Consider the following 21,161-nt stretch of genomic DNA (forward strand, 5'->3'; position numbering starts at 1 on the left):
AAAGAAATACCCATTTAATTTCTGGAATGCGGTATCTCTGCCTTCAGAGAAACTGTGCAGTTGGGTTCAAAATCAAAATGAGCTTTTTGTCAAACGGCACGGTAATCACCTCAGACTGCCTGGGGGGACTTCTTATGTCTGTCTGCTGCCAGGCGCGCGTTGTGAACAGGCTAACGTGGTCCAGGTTTGAATGAGCAGAGGGGACTGGCTTGTTCCGGCTCTCCTAAGCTTGACCTTCCACGCTGCAAACGATGGCAGCTGATGAAGACGACGCTTAGCTGTGCCGTATCTGGAGCGAGCATGCACTGGGTTTGGCACGGCGCTGCCTGCTCTTCTGCCTGCTCTGCTGCCTGCTCAGTGCAGGGCGGTGCTTGCCAGCCTCTCCTGCTGCTCCCTGGCTGCTGCTCAGCACTGGCAGCACAAAATGTGGGAAGGAACAAATGTCATTTCCCCCAGATTAATGAAGCAGGAAAATGGCCTCTTTCTCTCCACCCCCCACACTGGAGGAAAAAAAACCTCCATTCCTCTCCATCCTTATTTCCCAGCAAGTGCAGTAGTGACATTTCTGTTGCACGTACTTGCTTCAGAAATTTGGAAACAAGGCTAAGAGAGCCCATCCTGGCACCAGCTACTGTTTGGCATAAACCTCACGTGATTCGGTTCCAGTGAAACTCTGTGACCAAGACAAGCAGAAATGCTGGTGCTGTAGCGTTAGCAGGTGTGCGAATGCTGGTTAATTTAAACCCATGGTGAATTTTATGGAAAACTGGGAATTTCTGTAGCAATACTAATTTGTTACAGCACTAGCTGGTCCATTAACTTTTGGCATTCTATAAGAAGATAAGTAGCGTGTATCTGTCGTCTTAGAAGTGTGATTCAGCCCCGTATTCATCTCTTTTAGAGAAGGCAATTAACATGCAGAGTTTAAAAGCCTCCAGGCGTGTATTTCTTCTGCAAGGTTTAAAAAACGTGTACGATAGTAGCCTCTTCAGGTGCACTTTTCCCCCCTAAGAAAAGCTTTTTCTGTTTCATCGTTCCTCCAGGGATGATTTAGTGAAGTAGCTGGCCTTCATGTGGTGATGGTTTTTGAGGAGTGCCGGGTTTGTCTCCCGCCCGCCGGGAGCTGCAAACCCAAAAGGCGTGAGCGTGGAGGCCTGGAGCCTCCCCGGACTCCCCCTTGCGAGAGGAGCACAGAAGGACATGGGGCCATGGGCAGGGAAACCCAAAGCGAAGGGAGAGCAGAGGGATGCTCCCTCACGCGTGTTAAGTGAAAGAGGTGAACAAAGAGCATTGGTAATCTTAGTTTAATTCCCTATGCTACGATGTACTCCTTGGTCCTGCTAATGTTTGGGAATAATTTTTTTTTTTACAGGACCAAAGCCTCCCCTGAGTAACTGGTGGACTTGTAAGGAGGCAAGCTGGGAGGGCAGCGATGAGCTCCCAGTCCCCGCAAGCCCTGAGGAGGTGATGCCGAGCACCCCCGACGTGCCGCAGGGAACGGCCTCACCAGCAGACGGCTGGGAGTGGGGCAGGGATGCCCACACTGCGGAGGGCTCCCTGCTGCAACCACCAAGCCCTCCCGCAGCGCAGGAGGAGCCCTCGGTCAGCTCGGCACCAGGCGGGTATGTCCTTATGTATTTTCTCTCTGCTGGTACTCATTCGTTAGCCTGTGCCCTGGAGGCTTTTTTCACAGCTTGCCTGGTGCCTGGCACTAAAGCTCGCATGCAGGTGGGCAAACTTCTTACCTATTTATTTAGTATCTTGCTACCTCTCTGCTAGCAGTTAAATGGCCTCAGGTAACTTGTTCAGGTCAGACTTGGACAAGTTAAGTATGTTTGTTGTTAAAATGCAATAGATGTTCTTTAAATGTACACAAATATTATTTCAACAAGTTTGTATAATAGTACTTATAATTTACTAAACAGCATATTTTGTGTGGATTAAAATTTCTGGTTGGTTAAATTTCTTGAGCATTGCATTTGGAAATAGCAGAGAGAGAACAAGAGAAAGAATGAGGAAGGTGTGACACAAATGCACAGCTTGTCCTCTGCTACTGTGTGAAAGTGGTGGGGTTTTATTGCCAACAACAACTGCAATACCAGAGTATCAGGTGTAATATCAATCACAGCTGGATTTTTGTCCTTGCAATGCCCTCGTAAGACAGGGAAGCGCACCCCCATCCCGGCAGGGCAATACCCACTATGAGATGGTCCACGGGGTTTGCCCAGGTTGCACGGGAGGCTGGCTTTGCTCCCTTGCTGTGTTCAAACAACCCCATGCCAACTGCCATGATCCGTTCCTGGGTCTCCTCCTTGTCGTGCCATGTTGCTGCGGGAGCATCCCTCCTGCTTTTATCTCCTCTTAGTTCTTCTGAAAGTCTGTATGCCACTGGTTCCCTCTGCGGTGCTTCATGTCCATGTTCCCCTTCACCCCAGCCGTCCTACCACTGCCTGACTCCACAATTTTGTGACCTACGACTGCTGCCGTTCTCCTGCCCGCTCTCCCTTAGCAGCACGCTTCTGTTTCCTTGTCCTCTGTATCCTCAAACACCCTTCTTCCTCCTCACCGGTGTTTTCCTGCCTCCACTCACAACAGAAACACTGAAGAAAGCCTTTTCTGCAGGCACATGCTGTATTCCCGCAGGTGCTGCCCCCCTTGGGTCTCCCTGCCTTGTGTGGGCACTGTTCACATGCAAAATGCTCCTAGCGGGAGCAGTTAACTAGATACGGGGTGGTTAGGTGGTGGCTGTATGCTGGGGAGAGACCACGTACAAAAGAAACCAGCGTTTTTACCCCTGGAGAATGAGAAGCACTCTTTTGCCGGTTTTTGGTGTTTGGTTTTTTTTTTCCTTTTTGGTTGTTTGCAGCTTTTTAATCTGCATAACGCATCTGTTCTTCCTACATTTCATGGTCAGGTCATCTTAGGTACTGATTTCAATATTAGTTTGTATTTTAATATATGACAGTTGAGCAGAAACTAGTGGCCATCAGTATACACTTCTGTAACTTTATCATTTCACATTTGCATCAGACTGTTGCTTGCTATGGAAACATCATCTAATTTACATCTAAATAGCTTTTTAATGCATCTGTTCTTCCTACATTTCATGGTCAGGTCATCTTAGGTACTGATTTCAATATTAGTTTGTATTTTAATATATGACAGTTGAGCAGAAACTAGTGGCCATCAGTATACACTTCTGTAACTTTATCATTTCACATTTGCATCAGACTGTTGCTTGCTATGGAAACATCATCTAATTTACATCTAAATAGCTTTTACCCAGTTTTTCTTTTGTATAACACCTGTTAATCATAACACTTTGTAGGGAAGTTGCATAGAGTGCCTGCCTTTGCTAAAGAAGTCATAGCTGAGCGATGGTAATTTAACCTTTTGTTCTCTCCCTGTTGATGCTAGTGATGCCTCGCTGTTCATAACTGATGAAAATATTGTGCAATGCTTTTGAAGCCCAGCTAAATTATACGAAAGGTTTCACTGCTCACATTATCTCCGGAGCACGACTGAAACCAGAATGTGGAGGTTTCCTTTCACATTATGCCAAGCTGAATACCTCCGTTTCTCAAGGCCATGGAAGTGGGATCACTGCTGTTAGCTGTTTCTGCAGAAAAGATAAAAATTTTAAGTTGTTTTACCTGAAAATTAAAATGCAGGTAAAATTTAAAAAATGGCAGGCACGGAAGGTCTAGTGGAGGGATAAGCAGCCTTTTCCATTGCTGCGCTTATAACCAGGTGGGCTTTCCAAGTCCGTCTTTCCAGTGCACGTGAAATGCAACATGCACGCTCGAGTCTTGCAAAATAATTAATGAGCTGAAGATCTTGGGGAAAAGTTTCCAAGTAATTAGTACATGAATTTCAATTATATAAATTACACAAACTATGAGAATGCAACTTTTTTTGGTCTGAGTATGTCATGCTACAGATTCACAGAATGAATAATATCACAGGTCTTGCGATGTCCCTTCAGTCCATGTGTTTTTCTCTTACGAAATTCCTACGCTGGCTGAAGAAATATGCAGAAATTTTGCAAAACTATTTATATTTGTTGTCCTAAATTAAAATATCTGTAGCTTAGACTTCCCCAATGCAGCAGTGTCGCTGCTGTGGCATCCGAACAAAGTACCATTCCTCGCCTGTCGTCTTTGGGGCCTTCATACACTTTTGGTGTCTTATTTGAAATTAGTATGAATGATAGAGAGGAAGGGAGCTCTCGTGTACAGGGATCATAGCTCATTCAAAAGGCAAAACAAAATCCTTGTTGCATGTCAGGAAGTCACAAGTTTATATTTTTAGAGAAAATGCCTTTCCTACCTTACTGCAGAAATACCATTGTCTTTTTTTTTTAAAGTTTTGGATTTTTTTCCCCCGCAGTAAGTGTTTGCAGGTCATATTTTACCTCTGAGTGAGTTCAGCCTAATTTCAGACTGCCTTTTCCAGGTAGAGGAATGGTTATCATGATAACATTATTGGGTTATTAACCAAAGAAAGGTATGTTGCTGTGAAGGGTTGTTTAGTATAAGCTGTGCGCCGTGGTCGCAGTTCACGGTGGGGTGCTGCAATTTTGCTACCTTATTTTCAAAAATCATCGTTTTTAATAACTGAAGTCCATGTTTCGGAGCACTGCTGGCTAAGTGTGTTGATCAGAGGTTGTACACGCACCTCTTCAGACTCGTCCCGCCAGCTCAGACCTCTGCGAGAGCCTGATCCGAGTATTTTCCGTTCAGGTCTGCAGCCCAGGAGCCCACTGGTGAGCGGGGGGCTTGCCTGGCTTTTTCGAGTGGCACTGTAAAGGCACCCGATTTCCCCTCCCGCCAGGTGAAGCCACCCGATAGCTCCAGTCCTTGGCTGCTTGTTGCCGGTCTGAGCTGCTGAGCCGGAGGTGAAAGGCTCCGTATCCTCTTACCATTCCTTCCAGCACCCGGCCCTTTCTTTAAGGGCTTAAACCCGGGGAGCGAGGGGGGGGAGAGGGTCTCAGAGAATTAGCGCAGAGAAAGATGATGACTATTTTAAGGCCTGTGCTGAGGGGGTGGAAAAAGGCAGAGCTTATGCCTGTGCTGCTTCAGCTGCATTGAAGAGGACTTAGCACAGATGGATTGTGCATTACAAAATGTAACACATAATTCAAGCTGTCAGCTTAATCAGACTGTTTCCAGGAAGCAACCTGTAAAAGAGAAGGACCTCTTGTTTGCTGACCTCTGATCCGTAGCCTGCTGCAGATTGTCATACATTTTGTTTTTCTTTATGTTGGTGTCCCTTCCTTCCCCTTCCCTTTTTATTATTGTATCCCTCTCGAGTGGCACCCTGGAAGGACCACCCAGCGGGAGGAAAACAATGGGAAACGAGCCGGCCGCTAAAATACAGGGTTTGTAAGACTGGGGGGAAAAGAAAAAGCACTGTTTAACTGCATATGTGATCTCCCTGGCATTGTTTTGCTTATTAAATGTCTAGGAAACTCGACTAAATGCACGGCAGCTCCCGCTTAATTGTTCACTGTTGCCCAACAGTCTGAGGGAAAACACAACTTGCAGATAGCTTCACATGATTGCAGAAGTGATGCAACTTTTTGTGCACAGAGCTTTTCACTTGAGGGAGCGTAAACCAAGATTAACTGTATCAATATGTCAGCTTCTACATACGGGGGGAAAAAAAAAAAAAAAAAAATCTTTATTTTGCCTGTGGGGCTCTGCGGGCGCAGGCCCAGCTGGGGCACTGCTGGTGGAGACCTGGCCTGGAAAGTCCCCAACAAAGCAGGCGGCCGGCCTGGACCTGAATAGCCATTTACACCTCTGTTCAAGGATTAGCCTGCTGTATTGTTTCAATGTTTAAGTCCTAATTTGCATCATTATAGAGGTGCAGCTTCATCAAAACCTCTCTGAGGTCCCAGTTATGTCCCTGTACCTGTAGGTGGTCACCAGATTTATTCCAATTGTGGAGGTGAAGGAATTAAACTACTCAGTTTAATTTCAATGTAGCATCTCAGGCCCTGGCTGATTTTTGGATGGTTTGTTTGCTCATTTTTTTTTCTTTCTACAGAGCTCAAGCAATGTGTTTTTTGCTGCCGTTTGCTTTGAAAAGCTAAAATGAGGGTGTTTGTTTTTCCAACTGACGTGATGGGAACACGTTTAAAATACCTGTCGCAGCTCAAGTCACTTCAAGCCCTGTTTTCTGTCTGTCCGCAGGCACCGCGGGATGCTAGCGGGACTCTCCCGCGCGCTGCAGTTGATAGAAGACGTGGTGGTGAGGACGAGCCCCCAGCACCGGGCGCTGTACCAGGGCGAGCACGTGGGGACGATGGGGACGGCGGAGCTGCTCAGGTTAATGCCGCTTCCCTGCGAGCTGCCTCTCCTCTCCGCTGCCCTTGCAGAGTGGGCAGGAACTGGGGAGGAGTGCAGTGCTGCCTACGCCTTAACCCCATCCCCTTTATTCTTGTTTGCTTGCTGCCGTACATCCAATGCAATGCTTGTAATAATTTTGTTGTTGATTGCTTACACGCTTCTAATTGAATTCAGGTGAGCAATGGCAAGAGGCTGTTACCGAGCAGGTTTGCAGGAGCCTGTTGAGATTTGAGCTGGGGTCCTCGCTCTTGCGGTGACAAATGGCCGGTGCAAAGAGCAAGTGGGCTCCTGCAAACAAACATATTGCTAGCTGCTAAGAGGCCTCCCTTCCCTTCCACTGTTTTAATGTCACTGGAGAGCTGAAATATGGCACTTAGAAGCACATACGCAAATTACTCCAACAAATACTCTTTCCTAAATGTAGCACTTTTTGCAGCCTTGCTCTACAGATCCCTTAGGTGAAGTAAATACTTCTAAGAATGCGAGCATCTCCTTAGCTAGTAATGCTAATATGATTTACTGAGGTAGACAACAACAACTAGAAAAGTATTTTTTTCTTTGAGGTAAAAGAGCAAAGAGAATCACCAAAACCCGCGTGTTAACAAAACTGGGGTTAGAGAGCCCTCGCAGTCCCTCCGCAGCACAGGATCTTAATTACAAGAACCGGGAATGGCTTTGTAATTTTATTTAAAATTCTATGTCAGCCTCCATAAACTAGGATTCTCGTAAGCACTTGATGGTTAGAGGTTTTCTAAGGGATTAGGAGGAAGGGTTGCCAACCGACCTGGCCCTTGCAGCCTACCATTGGAGATGGGTTCCTGCAACATAACTGCTTTGGCCACGGCATGGCTGGGGCTGCCTGGCCAAGAAGCGGTTTCACCAAGTGGATGTGCACAGGTTCCTCTCTCCCTGTCAGAAAGCAAAGGTGTGAGATTAAACCTGCTGTTTTCCAAGCGCTGGGTTTGACCTCCCTGTCCTGTTCTGCATCTTTTGCAGAGAGCATCACGAATGTTTGTCCCCCTGGGCTGTCCCACCAGTTATCCCATTAGCCAGGGGAAGTGTTACAGATTCTGCCTCCAAACCGATGCTGGCTGTCTGGGCTTTAAATAAACGTTGCAAGTAATACCTGCTTTATTTTGTAGCTTTTGTAATCGGACCAGCAGTTTGAAAGAAGATGACCTTGAAGAATGCGAAGCAGTCGTCCTTCATCAGCTTCGGGCTTTATTACAGAGCATGTTGAATGGATGCCTCCTACCTGAGAAAACACTCGATGCTAAAGGTAGAGCAGTGGATGAAAAGCAAACCAGGTAACACGGGCACAAAACTTGCGTGTGGGTGTGATTAATATCTTTTCTTTCCTCCCCAAGTCTGCTCTGCCTCTCTGCGCAGAGAAAGCAGACCTGGGGCCAGACCTTCGATTGCACTGGAAAATAAAGACGTCTGAGTGCTGATCTTTATGCATCTTGGCAGCAGCCGTGCGACTTGAAATGAGAACATTAAGCAAATTCATTTCTTTTCCTTTTCATTCACTGATGGTGAATCTTATTCTGCCGGGCAGTGCTTGGGCCAGGTCCCCCGTCTTGCCCAGTCCACAGCATCTCCCACCCCAGGCTGCTCTGGCAGGGAAGGAAACATATTAACTTCAGAGACCTCTTAGCCAGTAATTTCTGTGATCTTCAACGCGAGTCTCAGGCACGTAAGGATGGGGAATGTAATTTTGAGAAGCAGATTATTTTTCTGTGAAGCAGAAGATGCATATAGCCTTTAAAAACAATAAACCACAGTTATTCAAAATGGGTTTTCTCTTTCCTGTGTGTATGCCACAAGGACAAGCAAGAATTGATTTTTTTTTTAAGGTCTCTAATACAGTAATGAAAACAATTTCCATTCGTTCTTACTTAGCTTCTGTCTAGACTTTCCTCCCTGTTACAGGCTCAGCAATGCTCAAGTGTTAGCAGGATCGGGGCACTTGTGAGCTGAAGAATGATCTATTTAACTATACCTGGTTCTTCTTTTGAGGCTGATATGCCTGCGAGCACTAATACTTTGTTGTATTTCCTGAATGGTTTCTTAGGGACAAACACTTGTGGAATTAATTGGAATTCACTCCTCTGTTTGTGAAACTTCATTGGAGCAACTGGAAAAACAAACATCTTTGGCAAACAAGGTTGCAGTATTTGTATTTTCTGCGTTAAAAGAAAAAGCACTTTTGCTCAAAAATAATAAAAAGAATTCTGGAAAAAAAAAAAAGACAAGCCTGGGGAAGTGGGTGCCCAGCAGAGTGCCTGATGGAGTAAGTGAGGTCTGCCCAAGGCTGAGACTAGGGGCTGCAGAAAAGGTTTGATGTGTCCTGATCCTGAGTCTCAGGGCAGACCCAGGGGACAGACATGATGATAATCGTCCCTGCCTGTCCTCCCCACATTTGCAGAACTCACAAGTGACTTCTTACATTTTCCACTTTGGACATTTTTAAAAGAAAAAGTGGGAGTTAAGGACAAAATGTGTGATGGCTTTTCCCACTGCATGTTCAACCGCTTGTTCAGATAAATGAGTAGCATGGCAGCTGTGCGAGTCTCGCGTACGTGGGGTGTCCCACTAACGGTGCTTGGGTTTGTTTCTCAGGCCAGACCCGCAGTGGGACGTGGACATGCTGCAGACCTGCTTGAGCAACCATGCCTTGTTCTTGAAAACGCACCAGGTTCAGCTCACTGAAGAAGTGGCGGAGATGTTTGAAAGCCTGCTGCTTTCCAGCAAGAAGGCGCAGGACAGCCAGGTTGGCACTTGCATCTAATAATCTAAATCGAGGACACCTAGAGACTAATCGGCAGTGTTAAGGCGAGACTTGCTGCTAACACAATCCGGTGCGTGGGCTTTAAGGGGAACGACAAGCAGTCTGCATTCATTAATTAGCCTTGGAGACGGTTAGGAGGTGGATAAGGAGAGAATACAAGTTCTTCAGTTGTCTTGAGGCAAACACGTACAGCACTTCATCCCACGAAGAAAACGGTCTCTTTAAGGTCTCCAGGAGGGTGTCTGTTTTCCACCCTTAAAACCAGTTATTTATTTAAACAAGCTCACACATTTGCTGTGGTGCGAATTTATCACAAGACTTACATCATCTGTCTTTCTCTGTGGCTTACTAGCTTTTTATCATGAATGATTATTTTTTTTTTAAACAGAGTTATGTTTGGTACACTGAATACGCAGAGCATTTTACAAATATTAGCATGCTCATTTTTTTACATGTTAACACAAAAGGTTATAAACTAACTCTTTCAAAAAAAAAAACCAGTTGGCATTCGGTAGACCCGCGAGTGCCCTGACCTCTTTTGCTGCAAACCCAGAGCAGCCAGCCGTGTGGGGCGGGCAGGGCTCCGGTCCCCGCTGCCTCCAGCTGCAGCCATGCCAGGAGAGCTGGGACGCCAGCAGCAGGGTGACGTCCCAGCTGCTGCTGCACCCCCCCTGCAGTGGGAACCGGGAGTCTGCCAGGCAGCCCGTGGGTAATGAGTTGGCCCTGTGCTCTGCTCCAAAAAATATTTGCAAAAAACATTTCTCCTCTAATGTTCAATGAGAAATTAACAAGCAGTTTGAACTGCTTTGCTATAGCTAGTTTTAATAGCATTTGAAACAAATGGTGAAGATGCAATATTTTAGTCAGTTGTACACTTTCAATAGTAGCCAGGGTAACTTCTTTTTCTGTGTGTGGGTAAGTGATTTGTATTCTGTTCTTAAAATGTTCAGGAAAGTAGAAGAGATGAGCAAGGAATGTATCATTGCGCTGGTGACAGATAAACAAATACCATACCATACATAAATTTATAATTGCATGTAAAAACTTTTACAAAGTCAAAGCTCAATAACACAATCTTTATGGCTGAATATATGCAGTAATAATCTGTTTATTGCTACGTGTTACTGTGGCCCACACATAAGCATTTAACATTTATATTACGTATGAAGTGGAGCCAGTCAATTAAATGTAACACCAGGATGCATCCCCTACTTTGAAACACCTTATTTGCAAGCAGGTTGCACAGAACAAGATCAATGTAAATTACACAATGTGCATGTACAGGAACAGTTGCTTTACCATAAAGATGTATATAATGTAGTAGTGAACTCGTAAGTGATCTGCACCTAAGGATCTTAAATATTTACGACTCCAAAGTCTGAATTTTTGGCCCATGTTGATGACTTCTTTCTCTGAGGGCTTAAAGATCTGTCAGGAACCCCACTGGATGATGGTGCTGTAAGCCAGGCAACATGGTGAAGGTGCAGGAGGGAGCTTTGAGCTCCTGACTGTACAAAAAGACCTGTCAAGTCTGCCAGCTCCATCCCCATCAGCACTTGTGATTCCCAGAGGTTTGGTGATGACCAGCAGCAGGTCCACCTTGTCCTCCAGTGCCTTCAGCATCTCACCCATTCCAGTGGTCCACAGAGTCTGTCTGTCCACCTGCCTGTCTTCTCCTCGTCTCTTGTCACTAAATTACGTCTGTCTTCTATTCTCTTACATCTTCTATCAGTTTTTCTCTTCTGTCAAAGATCTCTCCCATTACTCCTGATAAGAAAACTGGGTGTTGTTCCTGTGGATGTGGGACAGCCATAGGGAGCTGGCGTGGTAGGAACACCTTTTCTGGGCAGTGGGGTAGTCTCTTGGCTGTGGAAGCTGTGGAATCCAGTGCCCTTTTCAGCCAAGTTACGCTCCTGTAAGAATAAGACCTGCGTGGCTCATGCAGCATGTTAGACGTCTTCACGCCCTGGTGGAGATGTCGGCCACTCCGGAGTCATCTTGGTCCCTGTGACTCTGCACGCCGAGCTTTGGTTCTCCTGGTGGGAACCTTACTTCCGCCTGGATTAATTACGGTGCTAGAGTTTATATTGATTGCTTGTATTTGTTGGTGGTGGTTCATGCCTATTTGGATGTTAAATGATACTGCAAATAGGTAAACGAAGTACTTCTGGTGTGAGAAATCCACACTGAGATAAACTGCCACATAAGAATTAATTGCTTTCAGTAATAAAGATTTCCCAATCCTGCCTTTAATTTAAGGCATTCTTTACATTAAGAAGATGAGACTTAAAATCCCTGGGTTTTGGAGGAGGTAGCAGCTTGCTCGCATTGGTTTTGTATGGAGACTTCCCATATGTAAGTTTAATAGAAATAAAAAAATTTGGCGAGCTATTTGCTTAAGACTGAAAAGCTGCCGTTCCAGGCTCCTGAAAAAATACGGAGTAATGAGGAGGGAGCAGATGCAAGAGAATAAAATTTTCTCATGAGTCCAAAATGTTTTGGCTTGAAGTCATTCCATATTCTCAGGTCAGTACATACAAAATAAGTTACAAAACATGGAGTTCTCTCTGAGATGTTGGTCCTTATCTCTGAAGACTTATTGTTTTATTAAACAATTGTTTTGTTAAACAACTAGATAATTAGAGCAGAAAATCTAGTAGATTTTAAAGACTCAAGTCCCTATTTTGTGTTACAAAGTGAAACCGAGAGGAACACCCTACAAGTAAAGAAGAGATAGGAAGGATACCCAAAAAGCCTTTGCTGCACTTTGTGAGATAATAAACAGGAAGGATGATTTCTCCTGCTCTCAGAAAGAGCTTTATAAAGCCACACACAGTACTGTTAGCACAGGTCGATGATAACCTGAGAAGCGCTTGCTTTATTTTAAAGCCTGCTTTTAACTCAGCCATGTTTACGGTACGTTCAGCTCCCTATAAAGGTACTGGCTTCCAACTTAATTTTTTGCATCAAAAATACGTTTAACTGCGGAGGTCTGAATAGTGCTGCTGCAGAGGGCTGCAGGCACAGGCAGGAGAGAAAAAACTTTACAAACGTGCAGGAATAACACGGATTAAAGTGGGAACCGTGCCCGGCTGAGGCTAGCTTGGGCAAGCTGTGCATCGGCTTCTCTGCCTTCAGGTTCATTGGTCTCCAGTGTTGTTTTAAGCTGCAGCTATTGCTAATGCTATGGGTTAACTTGCCTTATTGCTGCGTGCCTGAAATGGAGAGATTTCTTTTCAGTCTGTTGCTGTTGCAGCGTATTTGATACACCCTTCTGTTTTGCTTACCCTGAATGCATGAGGCAGGGAATACTGCGAATTTCCAGAAAACCTAGCGATTAAAAGAATAATTCAAAGTTTGTGTTATTTCAAGGCAGAACGCAATTCCTGAGCTAGCGCCGATTTAACTCAGAGGTAATTTAACATCTAACAAAAACACCCTGGAAACAGATTACGCCATGAAGTATAGATTAGCCTAAATGTATGTTGGAAAACGCTCGAGACAAAGGATAATAGGGCTGCGGCTATTTTTATTTTTTTAATGCTGCAGGCTCTACCGGTGTTGAGAGAGGCCCTTCCAGAAGGGTGTGGGGATAGGTCATCTATTCGGAGTAATGAGTCATCTTACAGCTTGCCATCGATTCCAAACGACGGCGGGGAAATAAAGCAAGCAAAACATGCTCCCTGGCTCGCCGGCACGGGAGAACAAGGTAACAAGTGTTAAAAGGTCCGGCTGTGCGCTCAAAGTTATTGTCCTTCTTTGTATATATGGATTTTCTATCCAAATCTGCAGGGGACTGTATTATAGTTACTGACGAATTAATGTATATTTGTAATGAACTTCGGGGGATTTTCCTAAATATCTCAGAACCGTTTGTCATTCTTGTTATTTCTTAAAATGAGTGATGCCTGTTGTGACTATTTTTTTTTTGCAGTAGTAGAAAAGCAAGCTTTGTGGCAGTTATTAAAAACGCATCTATAGGTGTGCATGTGTTTAAAAAATGTCTACCATTTAGAAATTGTGGGATATATTTGTTGCCTTTTATTATAAAGCCAGGCCGCAGAACAAATTTTCAAAAGGGTTCATGCTGAGAAAGGTGTGCGGTGCAGTTTCAGAGCTTAGAAGATGAACGCGTTTGTGAAAACCCAGTTAATTTCTTTAGATAAGGAAGTAATATATTAGTCCGGCTTAATAATCGGTGATGGCAACTTGCTCGGTCTGCTCTCAGAGCATCCCTTACATCAAAGTCCGGAAGAGACAGGCAATTAGGTTGCAATGCTCTTTACGCAGCAAATGTAAACAAACTACTTTTGGCCTCCTAAATTCACGCGACTTTTATCCGCAGAGGAGATGGAGACTTTGATTTAAACTAATTTTCCGCGGTTGGTATGATATACACGCTGCTGCTGTCGGGCTGCCGGACGAGATCGCAGAGTTACTGTGGGTTGTTTGTTTCCTAAATCCCATTGGGTCTTAAATTATTTAAGACATTTGGTTAGCTTGTCCTTTTCTCTAGAAGCTACAGAGAGGCAGGGTAGCCTCGCATATGAGGAAAGTTCACAGTAGGCGCCTCTTTTAAGGACGGTAATGGATAGTTTAGATCAATAAACAAGAGATAACAAAAGTGAGAAATTAAAGGGAGTAGGGCTTAAAAGCAAACAAACCAGTCTGATCACTGCGACTTTGAAATCTGTTTCATTATAGTGTGTTCACATCCAGAAGTCACAAGCTGGTGTGAAGATGAGAGCAAGGAAGAAAGCGCGGTCAAAGAGATTCCTATTACAGGTAAAAGTAATGGCTGCATTACTCGAATGTAACTCGAATCCAGTATTCAACTTTATTATATAATCAAAACATGGCATTTTAGTGGTTTGGGTCCACTAATAGTGAGTAAATTCAGCTACTACATACTGAGCGCAAAGATGAAATGTAAGATCATAAAGTCCACGCTTATGTTAACATAAACCAAGATGGAAAATAACAGCGCCTATTTAATTCCTTGTAATCATGTTATACATTTAAACCATGTGAATATCCTGTCATTTAGCCTTTCAGGTCCCGGTATCAGTGTTACAAAGGTCAGTCTCCATGGGGAAGATCCAGTAATTATATGGCAAACTACAGATGTTTCTGATTTGATTCTTTTCTTTTCTCGAGTAATTGAATGTGTATCATTAGAATAAGCGCAGGGAAAAACCCTGCTAGCCGGGAAGCCGTGCCTTTGCCTCTGTTACAGAAGCTGCCTGATAACAGAAAATTTTTAGCAATAAGGTTTTATCAAGACATGTTCAGATCCTGCTGCATTAGATGGATGAGGCTTGCTTAGGATCCGGAGATGTCGCTGCTTTTTGGTCCTGGGGTATCAATAATGCATTAGTATTCAGGGCAGGGCTCTCTGCAATGAGTCTCAATTTGCTTTTGCCTGATTTTGTAAAGTGGTGGGCTGCTTCCTTATAAATTTTGATGTTTGGCTAAATATTTATTTATGCAGGCGTGTACTCCGACAGAAAGGTGCGAGGGCATCTGCTTATGCAACGCGCGCTGTTGCTTTTCTGCTCTTTTACGGCTTCAAAATAACCTGTCTCTCAGAGAGCAATTCATTTCTCTACAGAGGTTTTCCTCTGCTGCTTTTTGAGCCTAATTTGCAGCTGAAATATAAAAATGTGCTTCTTGTATTCCTGAATTATACTGCAGCAATAATATTCCTATGTTAGCCCAATAAGACTTAGATTTTATTTTTTGTTCTAGAGAGTAGAATGCTTTCCATTTTCCTGCTTCTTAAAATGTCCTTCAGTCACACATGGCAACGTATTTTAAAACATGAATTGCATTGATTTTTCAGAGGAATTAAAAGCCACTTCGATCTTTTTCATGAGACAAAACACACTTCTGATTTGAAAAGTAATCTAAAATTTTGCAAATCTTGGGATTGGTTCGATTTTGTTTGTAATTTAAGAGGATTCAAATTTGAGGATTGGGGTTAAAGTTCTCTATACTGCAGAGTGTGCCAGCAAGAACAATGTCAGGAATGGTGACTCCCTCCAACTGATACTGGGTTTTTTTTAAGGAGGATACTGGCTCTTGAATTTGGTTCTCCGCAGCTGCCAATGCTTTTCGTTTGCTTCTCCCCACCCTGAATTTTATGACTTATCAAGACTGGTTTTAGCTATAATTTTGCACACAAATTTTTCAGGGAATTCTCTGTTGCAGTTTTTCCTGCTGGGGACCCCGACTGTCTGTGCGGCTGGTTGCTGTGTGAGGTGTCAGTTAATCAAAAGCCAAGCCATGATGGACATCCCCCTTCCCTACTTCTCCCGTAGCTTTCTTACTGAATGGGCATGCAAATACTGATACTTCCTATTTGTAAAAATGCTGATAAATGCTCCCTAACCTAAACACCGAAACCAGTAACTTCAGTTTAAAGTCCATTCTTTCTGAGTCTGCTTTATTTACTGTTTTGTTGCAGTGTGTTTCCAGTAGCCAGTGGTCGCGTTGTCTCTAGGAGTGAGGCTTTTCGTATCTCACTTGAAAGCAAAGTTGCTCCTTTCAGATGCGATTCATCTTCAGCCCATGATCTTCTCTGGGCTTCTTGTTCTCTTCTGGCTCCTCGCCCTTCCAGCCTGTCACTTTTTTCCTTTTTGCTCATCATTATTTGCTGTAGGCTGTGGCCCTGAAGATCTGAAATTGTTCTGTGCCTAAAATAGAGGCAGCATCTCGGTGCGTTGTCTTTTCGGCTCACATGACTTGTTTGAGGGTTTGGCTTTGTGTTTTTAGATGAACTGATATTTAGTGTCCATTCTATACACAATCATCTTGCTGTACAACTTTTTCTAAGCTTTTAAGGGATACAAGCTTTGTTTTTTTCAGTATTTGCTGCATTCTTTAAGGGTTTTAAGTGTTGGTTTGAAACACTGGAAGCCTTGGGGCTTCTGGGTTTTGATGGACTCCATTGTGAGAGCTGGGTGGATGTGCTTCCAAGCAGTCTTCTGTGATGGCACTTTACGAATGCTGCTGTAGTTTTGGTTTATTTTTCTCTTACTTCTCTTACAGAAAAAAAGAACCAAAGTATTTATTTATTTTAATATTCTGCAAATTCCAGAAGTATTTGTATTTTTTCTTTAATGCCTGTAGGGGAGGAAGGAGACAGCTGTGTGGCTTTGGGGAAAAGGTCTTTAAAGCCATAGCTGGCATGGTGTTGGATGTCCCTTAGAGACAGTCTGTGTTGGTACCTGAAACTGCTCGTGCAAGGACTGACTTCAGCCGGAGCTCTTCTAAACAGAGGCTTGGACTGAAACATCTGCTGAGCTCTTCCCATCCGTGGCAGGACACGTGAGCTTTTCAAACCCATAGTCAACTGGGGGCACGGGGGCAATGTAGCTCATAGCATAAAGACGGTTTCTTTCCTAGAGCCTTGTCCTAAGCTTGTGGAAGGCCATGTTGTGATAACTGACTTTAAAAGGACTACGTTTTGTGTATGGTCTCGCCCAGAGAGGAGTTAGCTATTAATAGCAATCTCATTTTATGCCAGGTTATATGAGGGTAGAGGAGGATATGTGGACTCGTTCTCGTTTTCTTCATGGATGCTTCGTTTTTTATCTTGGGAAGACATGTAAAAGAAATTGTTCAACTTTTTTGCTGTTCCTGAGGTAGGCGAATAATGCAAGATTAAAAAGAAAGGTTAAAATCCGTTATTTTTTGTTTTGCTGGATGACTGTTTGAGTCTCATTTATGAGTAAGAAAACTGCTGATTTTACTGAAGGGGCAGGTTTGTTAAATCTTGAACAAAACCAGATTCTCTCCCTACCCTTCGTTTATGTCTTTGATTTAAATAGACGTTAAACTATAAAGCATTTGAATAAAAGTGGCGTTACTTCTCCACTCATCAGGCTTCACTTTCACAACATCTTGAATGTCACCTTCCAGCTACTCTCCAGGTATGAAATCTCTAATGTAGAAATAAGGAGGAAAAACCCTTTTAAGAAGAAAAAAAAAATTAGCCCTTCTTTATATATCATACGGGAACATGAAAGAGCACAAATCCGATTCTGCTTTCCTTTTTAGGTCACCTTTAATGAGCCCGTAATCCTGCCAACACTTTTCCCACGCCCACGTGTCCTTCCCGATGAGGTCCTCTTTTGAGCTTAAAGTTAAAAGGTTCCCAAGGTTCCGCTTGGAGTGCACTAATAAAGGCATTAATAAGTCTACCCAACTTTTCGCTTCGTTTGATATCAACCTATTCGCAACTGCTGTTATGAAAAAAGTTCATCTGGACGTGATTAATCGCTGCTGCTGTTGTGGTCTGACAGAACTACCTTAGGACAGCATAAGATTGTACGTTTTGCTTAAATTAGTTTGGATTACATACTCCAGTAGGTGATATTTTATGCTGCTCGACTTAAGTTCCTGAAAGACCTCAGAGTCTTTTTATAGTTACGAATTAGGTGAAAATTCTTCTTTGACCTTTAAACAGAGGCAGCAGCTTCTAGAAGTATTCTTACTGGATGGCTTGCTCCACTGGGATTTCCCGAGTCCACTGGTCATCCAGGTGTCATAGCATCGTATGTTGGTATATTATTATGATAAGAGTATTTATCCTTTTTTTTTTTTTTTTTTCATTTAAAGGAAGGGGGGAGATATTTGTTGGCATTTGACCTACTTCTGGATACTGATTACGGCAGTGTTTTGCTCAGGTTTTAATTTGGAGATTTCTTCCACCTATTTGCTCTCCAAAGAGAGTTGCAGGTAGCCTTTATCTTCTCTCTGTATGCAAGGGCTTTTGTTTTATTGCAAGGGAAGTCGGTGTGTGTAAGAGCCCGAATACAGCCGGCACTCTCGCCTCTGGTCCCAAGGCAGAGGCGTGCACAGCGGCTGTTTGTGTGCTGGCAGCGGCACGGCAGCTGACAGCCCACCTTTAATCCAGCGTAGCTCTTTGTAGATTATCAGCAAGCGCAGTAATTAGTGTTAATGTGGTGGAGGAGCTTGTTCAGATTTAAAGTTCCTCTGGGCAGGAACTGTTAGTTTTCTGTTTTGGTACAGGACCTAGCAATATGGCAGCCCAGACCTACCAGGACTTCTGAATGCGGATGCAATAACTATTGCCAAGGTAACTGTAAAACTACACAGCTTGCAGGCTCCACTGATCCTGATAATATTCCTTTCAAGGCATTATTGACTTTGAAGTCTCGTGACAGCTGAAATACCCAAGCTGCTAAGTATTTTACTGGTGATAAAAGTACACAGAAAAAGCAAAGTTCCTTTTGGTGTAGGCTCTCACTTGCGTACAGGAGGAAGATGCAGATACGTGTCTGGGTTCAGTCTGCGAAAGCACTGGGGTCTTTTGCCCTCCAACTACCTCCGTTTGCATAGGAATTATTGATTGTTATTGGAAATAATGGATGATAGCTCCCTATAGCTTTTGAGTGGCATACAAAGTGCTCTTGTTCCTCTCCCGTTTAGAGCAGCACCTACTGTATGACTTCTACGGTTTGCTTACGTGCTTTGTCACTTAGGTCAAAGATACCAATTTCGCTCACAAACTCTACGGGCTACACATGAACATAGTGGTATTTCTGTTTTCCCAGTTTGCATTTTAAAAACCAGCAACCTTGTGAATTACCTTTCCCATTTCTAGACAGGCAGAGTCAAGCACTTGGAGATTGTTCGCAGAAAGACGATTTGGTGTCTGCAGATGACTTTTCTATGCTGGGACTAGCTGCAGTGAAAGGGCTTTAATGCTGGTTTTGATGTTCAAAAAATGTGGGCTTTTTCCTCTGCGAGAGAGGTAATACAATTAGCAAGATACAAATGTTGCAAGTACGAGGCCAAGAGCTTTCTTATCTCTTCATTTGCAGAAATCACTTTTTTAGCCACTGAGATGTTTGGCTATAAATTGATAGATGTGCAACCTAGGCCATAGAGGGAATGCATGGAGGAAATACCTTCTTTTCAGTTCTGTGCTGGTACAGTATGTTCTGGGTTAAAGATCACTTTAAACGTTCAGCAGAACAAAATAATAGTGGTTCATTATGCAACGACAGCGTTTTTTTCCTGGAATTGTTGGCTAATGAAGAAAACTACACCCATTTTGTTCAGAACAAAATTGCAAAAGCTGACATGAAAGCTGCTTTGACCCATGCCGACTGCATAATTAATCCAGAGTTGAAAAGTGTGGAGTGTTTTTAATTAATAGTGGTATCGCAGATCCTGTGCTAGTTCTGAGTGGAAGGAACAATGCATAGGGGAAAAGGTGCAAGGAAAGCTGTGTCGTCTGGGACACACCAGCTCCCATTCTGCTGCAGTATTGCTCGAACGACTGGATTAAGAACTTCCCATTATTAATATCCCAGTTTGAGTTTAAAGACTGAGTTTTATCAAGCTTGTTCAGTTGTGTCTGCGCAGCATGGGCTGGCCGTTCAGACTGAGTAAATGCTCAAAGTACCCCATCCGGACAGCTTCACCCCTGCGTTGCTTCTGGGGTGTCTCCGCAACACGAGAGCTGGTGATGTGGTGAGGCCACTCCTTCCAAAAACCACTTCGGAAGAGAACATCAAGCAGATGGCATCTGTCCTTTACCTGGTGTAGCAAGAATTTACTGAGTTCGGAGGGAGGGGAGAGGTGCTTTTTAGCAAGCCTGCGTACGGCTCAGGAGGCGTTATGAGACGGCCGTCAGGAGCTGCTGCTCTCCAGCAGCACTGTTGCAGCCCTCCTCTCGCTTCTGCTTCCCAGCGCCGCTGCTCCCCGCTGAATGATTTCTATGGCGCTGGCAATTCTCTTATTCAAGGGTTTCAGTCTGCACGCCGATGATGTGCTCTAAACCCATCTTTTTTCCTTTTTTTTTTTTTCTTCCTCCTCTTCTCCACTCAGTACATCTTTCTTGCCAGGGCTATCGTGTTCTGCTGTGTGCTCAGGGAAAAACGTGTATTTGTGTTTCAGTAGATGCCTCTCACTCTCCCCAGCCTGCGGCAGGGAGGGTGCGCTTGGCTGTTACAGCAGGGCAAGGTAGATGCTTCTGGCAAAACAAACATCAGAAACACATACACACCCCCCAGAATAAAAGTGTCTTTTTGGACTAAGTTGCATTTAACCTTAAACACGACGATCAGTTTTATGAAGGAAATACGCTGATCTGCCTAAGGGTTTTATGGCACGATGCAGTTCTACCAGGAGCGAAGTGCTTAAGGGTTTTCTCTTCTAGCAGCGTATTTCTTGTATTTTCTCTTCTCTGCCCTGTACGTTGCACCAATCGCTTGTGCTTTCTCACGATGGTGAAGCAAGCATTGCCGTGCGCCCAGGTTGGGCTGGTTTTGTTGTCAGCGCTGCATGTCTGTAACTGAGACTCTTCCTTTCCGCCAACTTACAATGCGGACATGTTGTTGAAGGCACGGGGATTAAGCGGATGATTGGGGTAAGAGGAGGTAAGAGCCAGGTGATTGCTCAGCACACAAAGCAGCAGTCGCTGCACGCTGACCGCTTACACGTTGTCAGATGCTTCGTGGGTCCCTCAACCCAGATGAATCACCAGGCTTTCCAGGGAGGTGAGCTGGTGGGCTTAGGAGTCCCTAGAAGCATCTCCCACTTCTGCAGGGTACGTAGGATGTAAGTCAGCACAGAGATGCTCGAGGGGAACGACTGGGCTAATTGGCAAGGCAGTCTGGTGTAACTAGGGCAGAAGTGGGTACTGATAGCCCAGCATTGCATTATAATTGCCAGGTAGGGCAAAGCTGGGCTCTGAAAGGTCTTAAAGGGGAAGAAGAAGTAGTTTGTGTTACTGTTTGATGTAGTGAAGGAAAGAGAGCCAGTGCAGGCACGGAAAGCACGGGGGAACGGTCTTTTGAGGCTAGTATGCGTACAAAAGCCGTAAGGAGAGCCGCACGACAAGAGCGGCCCAGCTCGAGTTTTGGTAGAGCTGGCAAAGACCTGGACTTTGAAGTGCCAACTGGAAAGGAGTGGTGGGTACGCCTGGATCAAAGATGGGCTCCATGTCACTGCCCTGCGGGACGGGAAGAGCATTCAGCAGG

General features: G+C 44.3%; 1 protein-coding gene across 1 annotated transcript in view; it reads left to right on the plus strand.

Moving 5' to 3' along the window:
• KIZ (kizuna centrosomal protein) overlaps window positions 1-13,929 on the plus strand; it is a gene marked incomplete at its 3' end in the record, with an annotated part of 27,186 nt that extends 13,257 nt beyond the window's left edge. The window contains exons 5-10 of the mRNA XM_009577125.1: window positions 1,373-1,622; window positions 6,198-6,332; window positions 7,496-7,660; window positions 8,976-9,126; window positions 12,694-12,853; window positions 13,864-13,929. Coding sequence (XP_009575420.1) covers window positions 1,373-1,622; window positions 6,198-6,332; window positions 7,496-7,660; window positions 8,976-9,126; window positions 12,694-12,853; window positions 13,864-13,929 — 927 coding nt within the window. The remainder of the gene's footprint in view (window positions 1-1,372; window positions 1,623-6,197; window positions 6,333-7,495; window positions 7,661-8,975; window positions 9,127-12,693; window positions 12,854-13,863) is intronic.
• Window positions 13,930-21,161: the final 7,232 nt, after the last annotated feature.

Source organism: Fulmarus glacialis, unplaced genomic scaffold, assembly GCF_000690835.1.
Source record: "Fulmarus glacialis isolate BGI_N327 unplaced genomic scaffold, ASM69083v1 scaffold25654, whole genome shotgun sequence".
Classification (NCBI taxonomy): Eukaryota; Metazoa; Chordata; class Aves; order Procellariiformes; family Procellariidae; genus Fulmarus; species Fulmarus glacialis.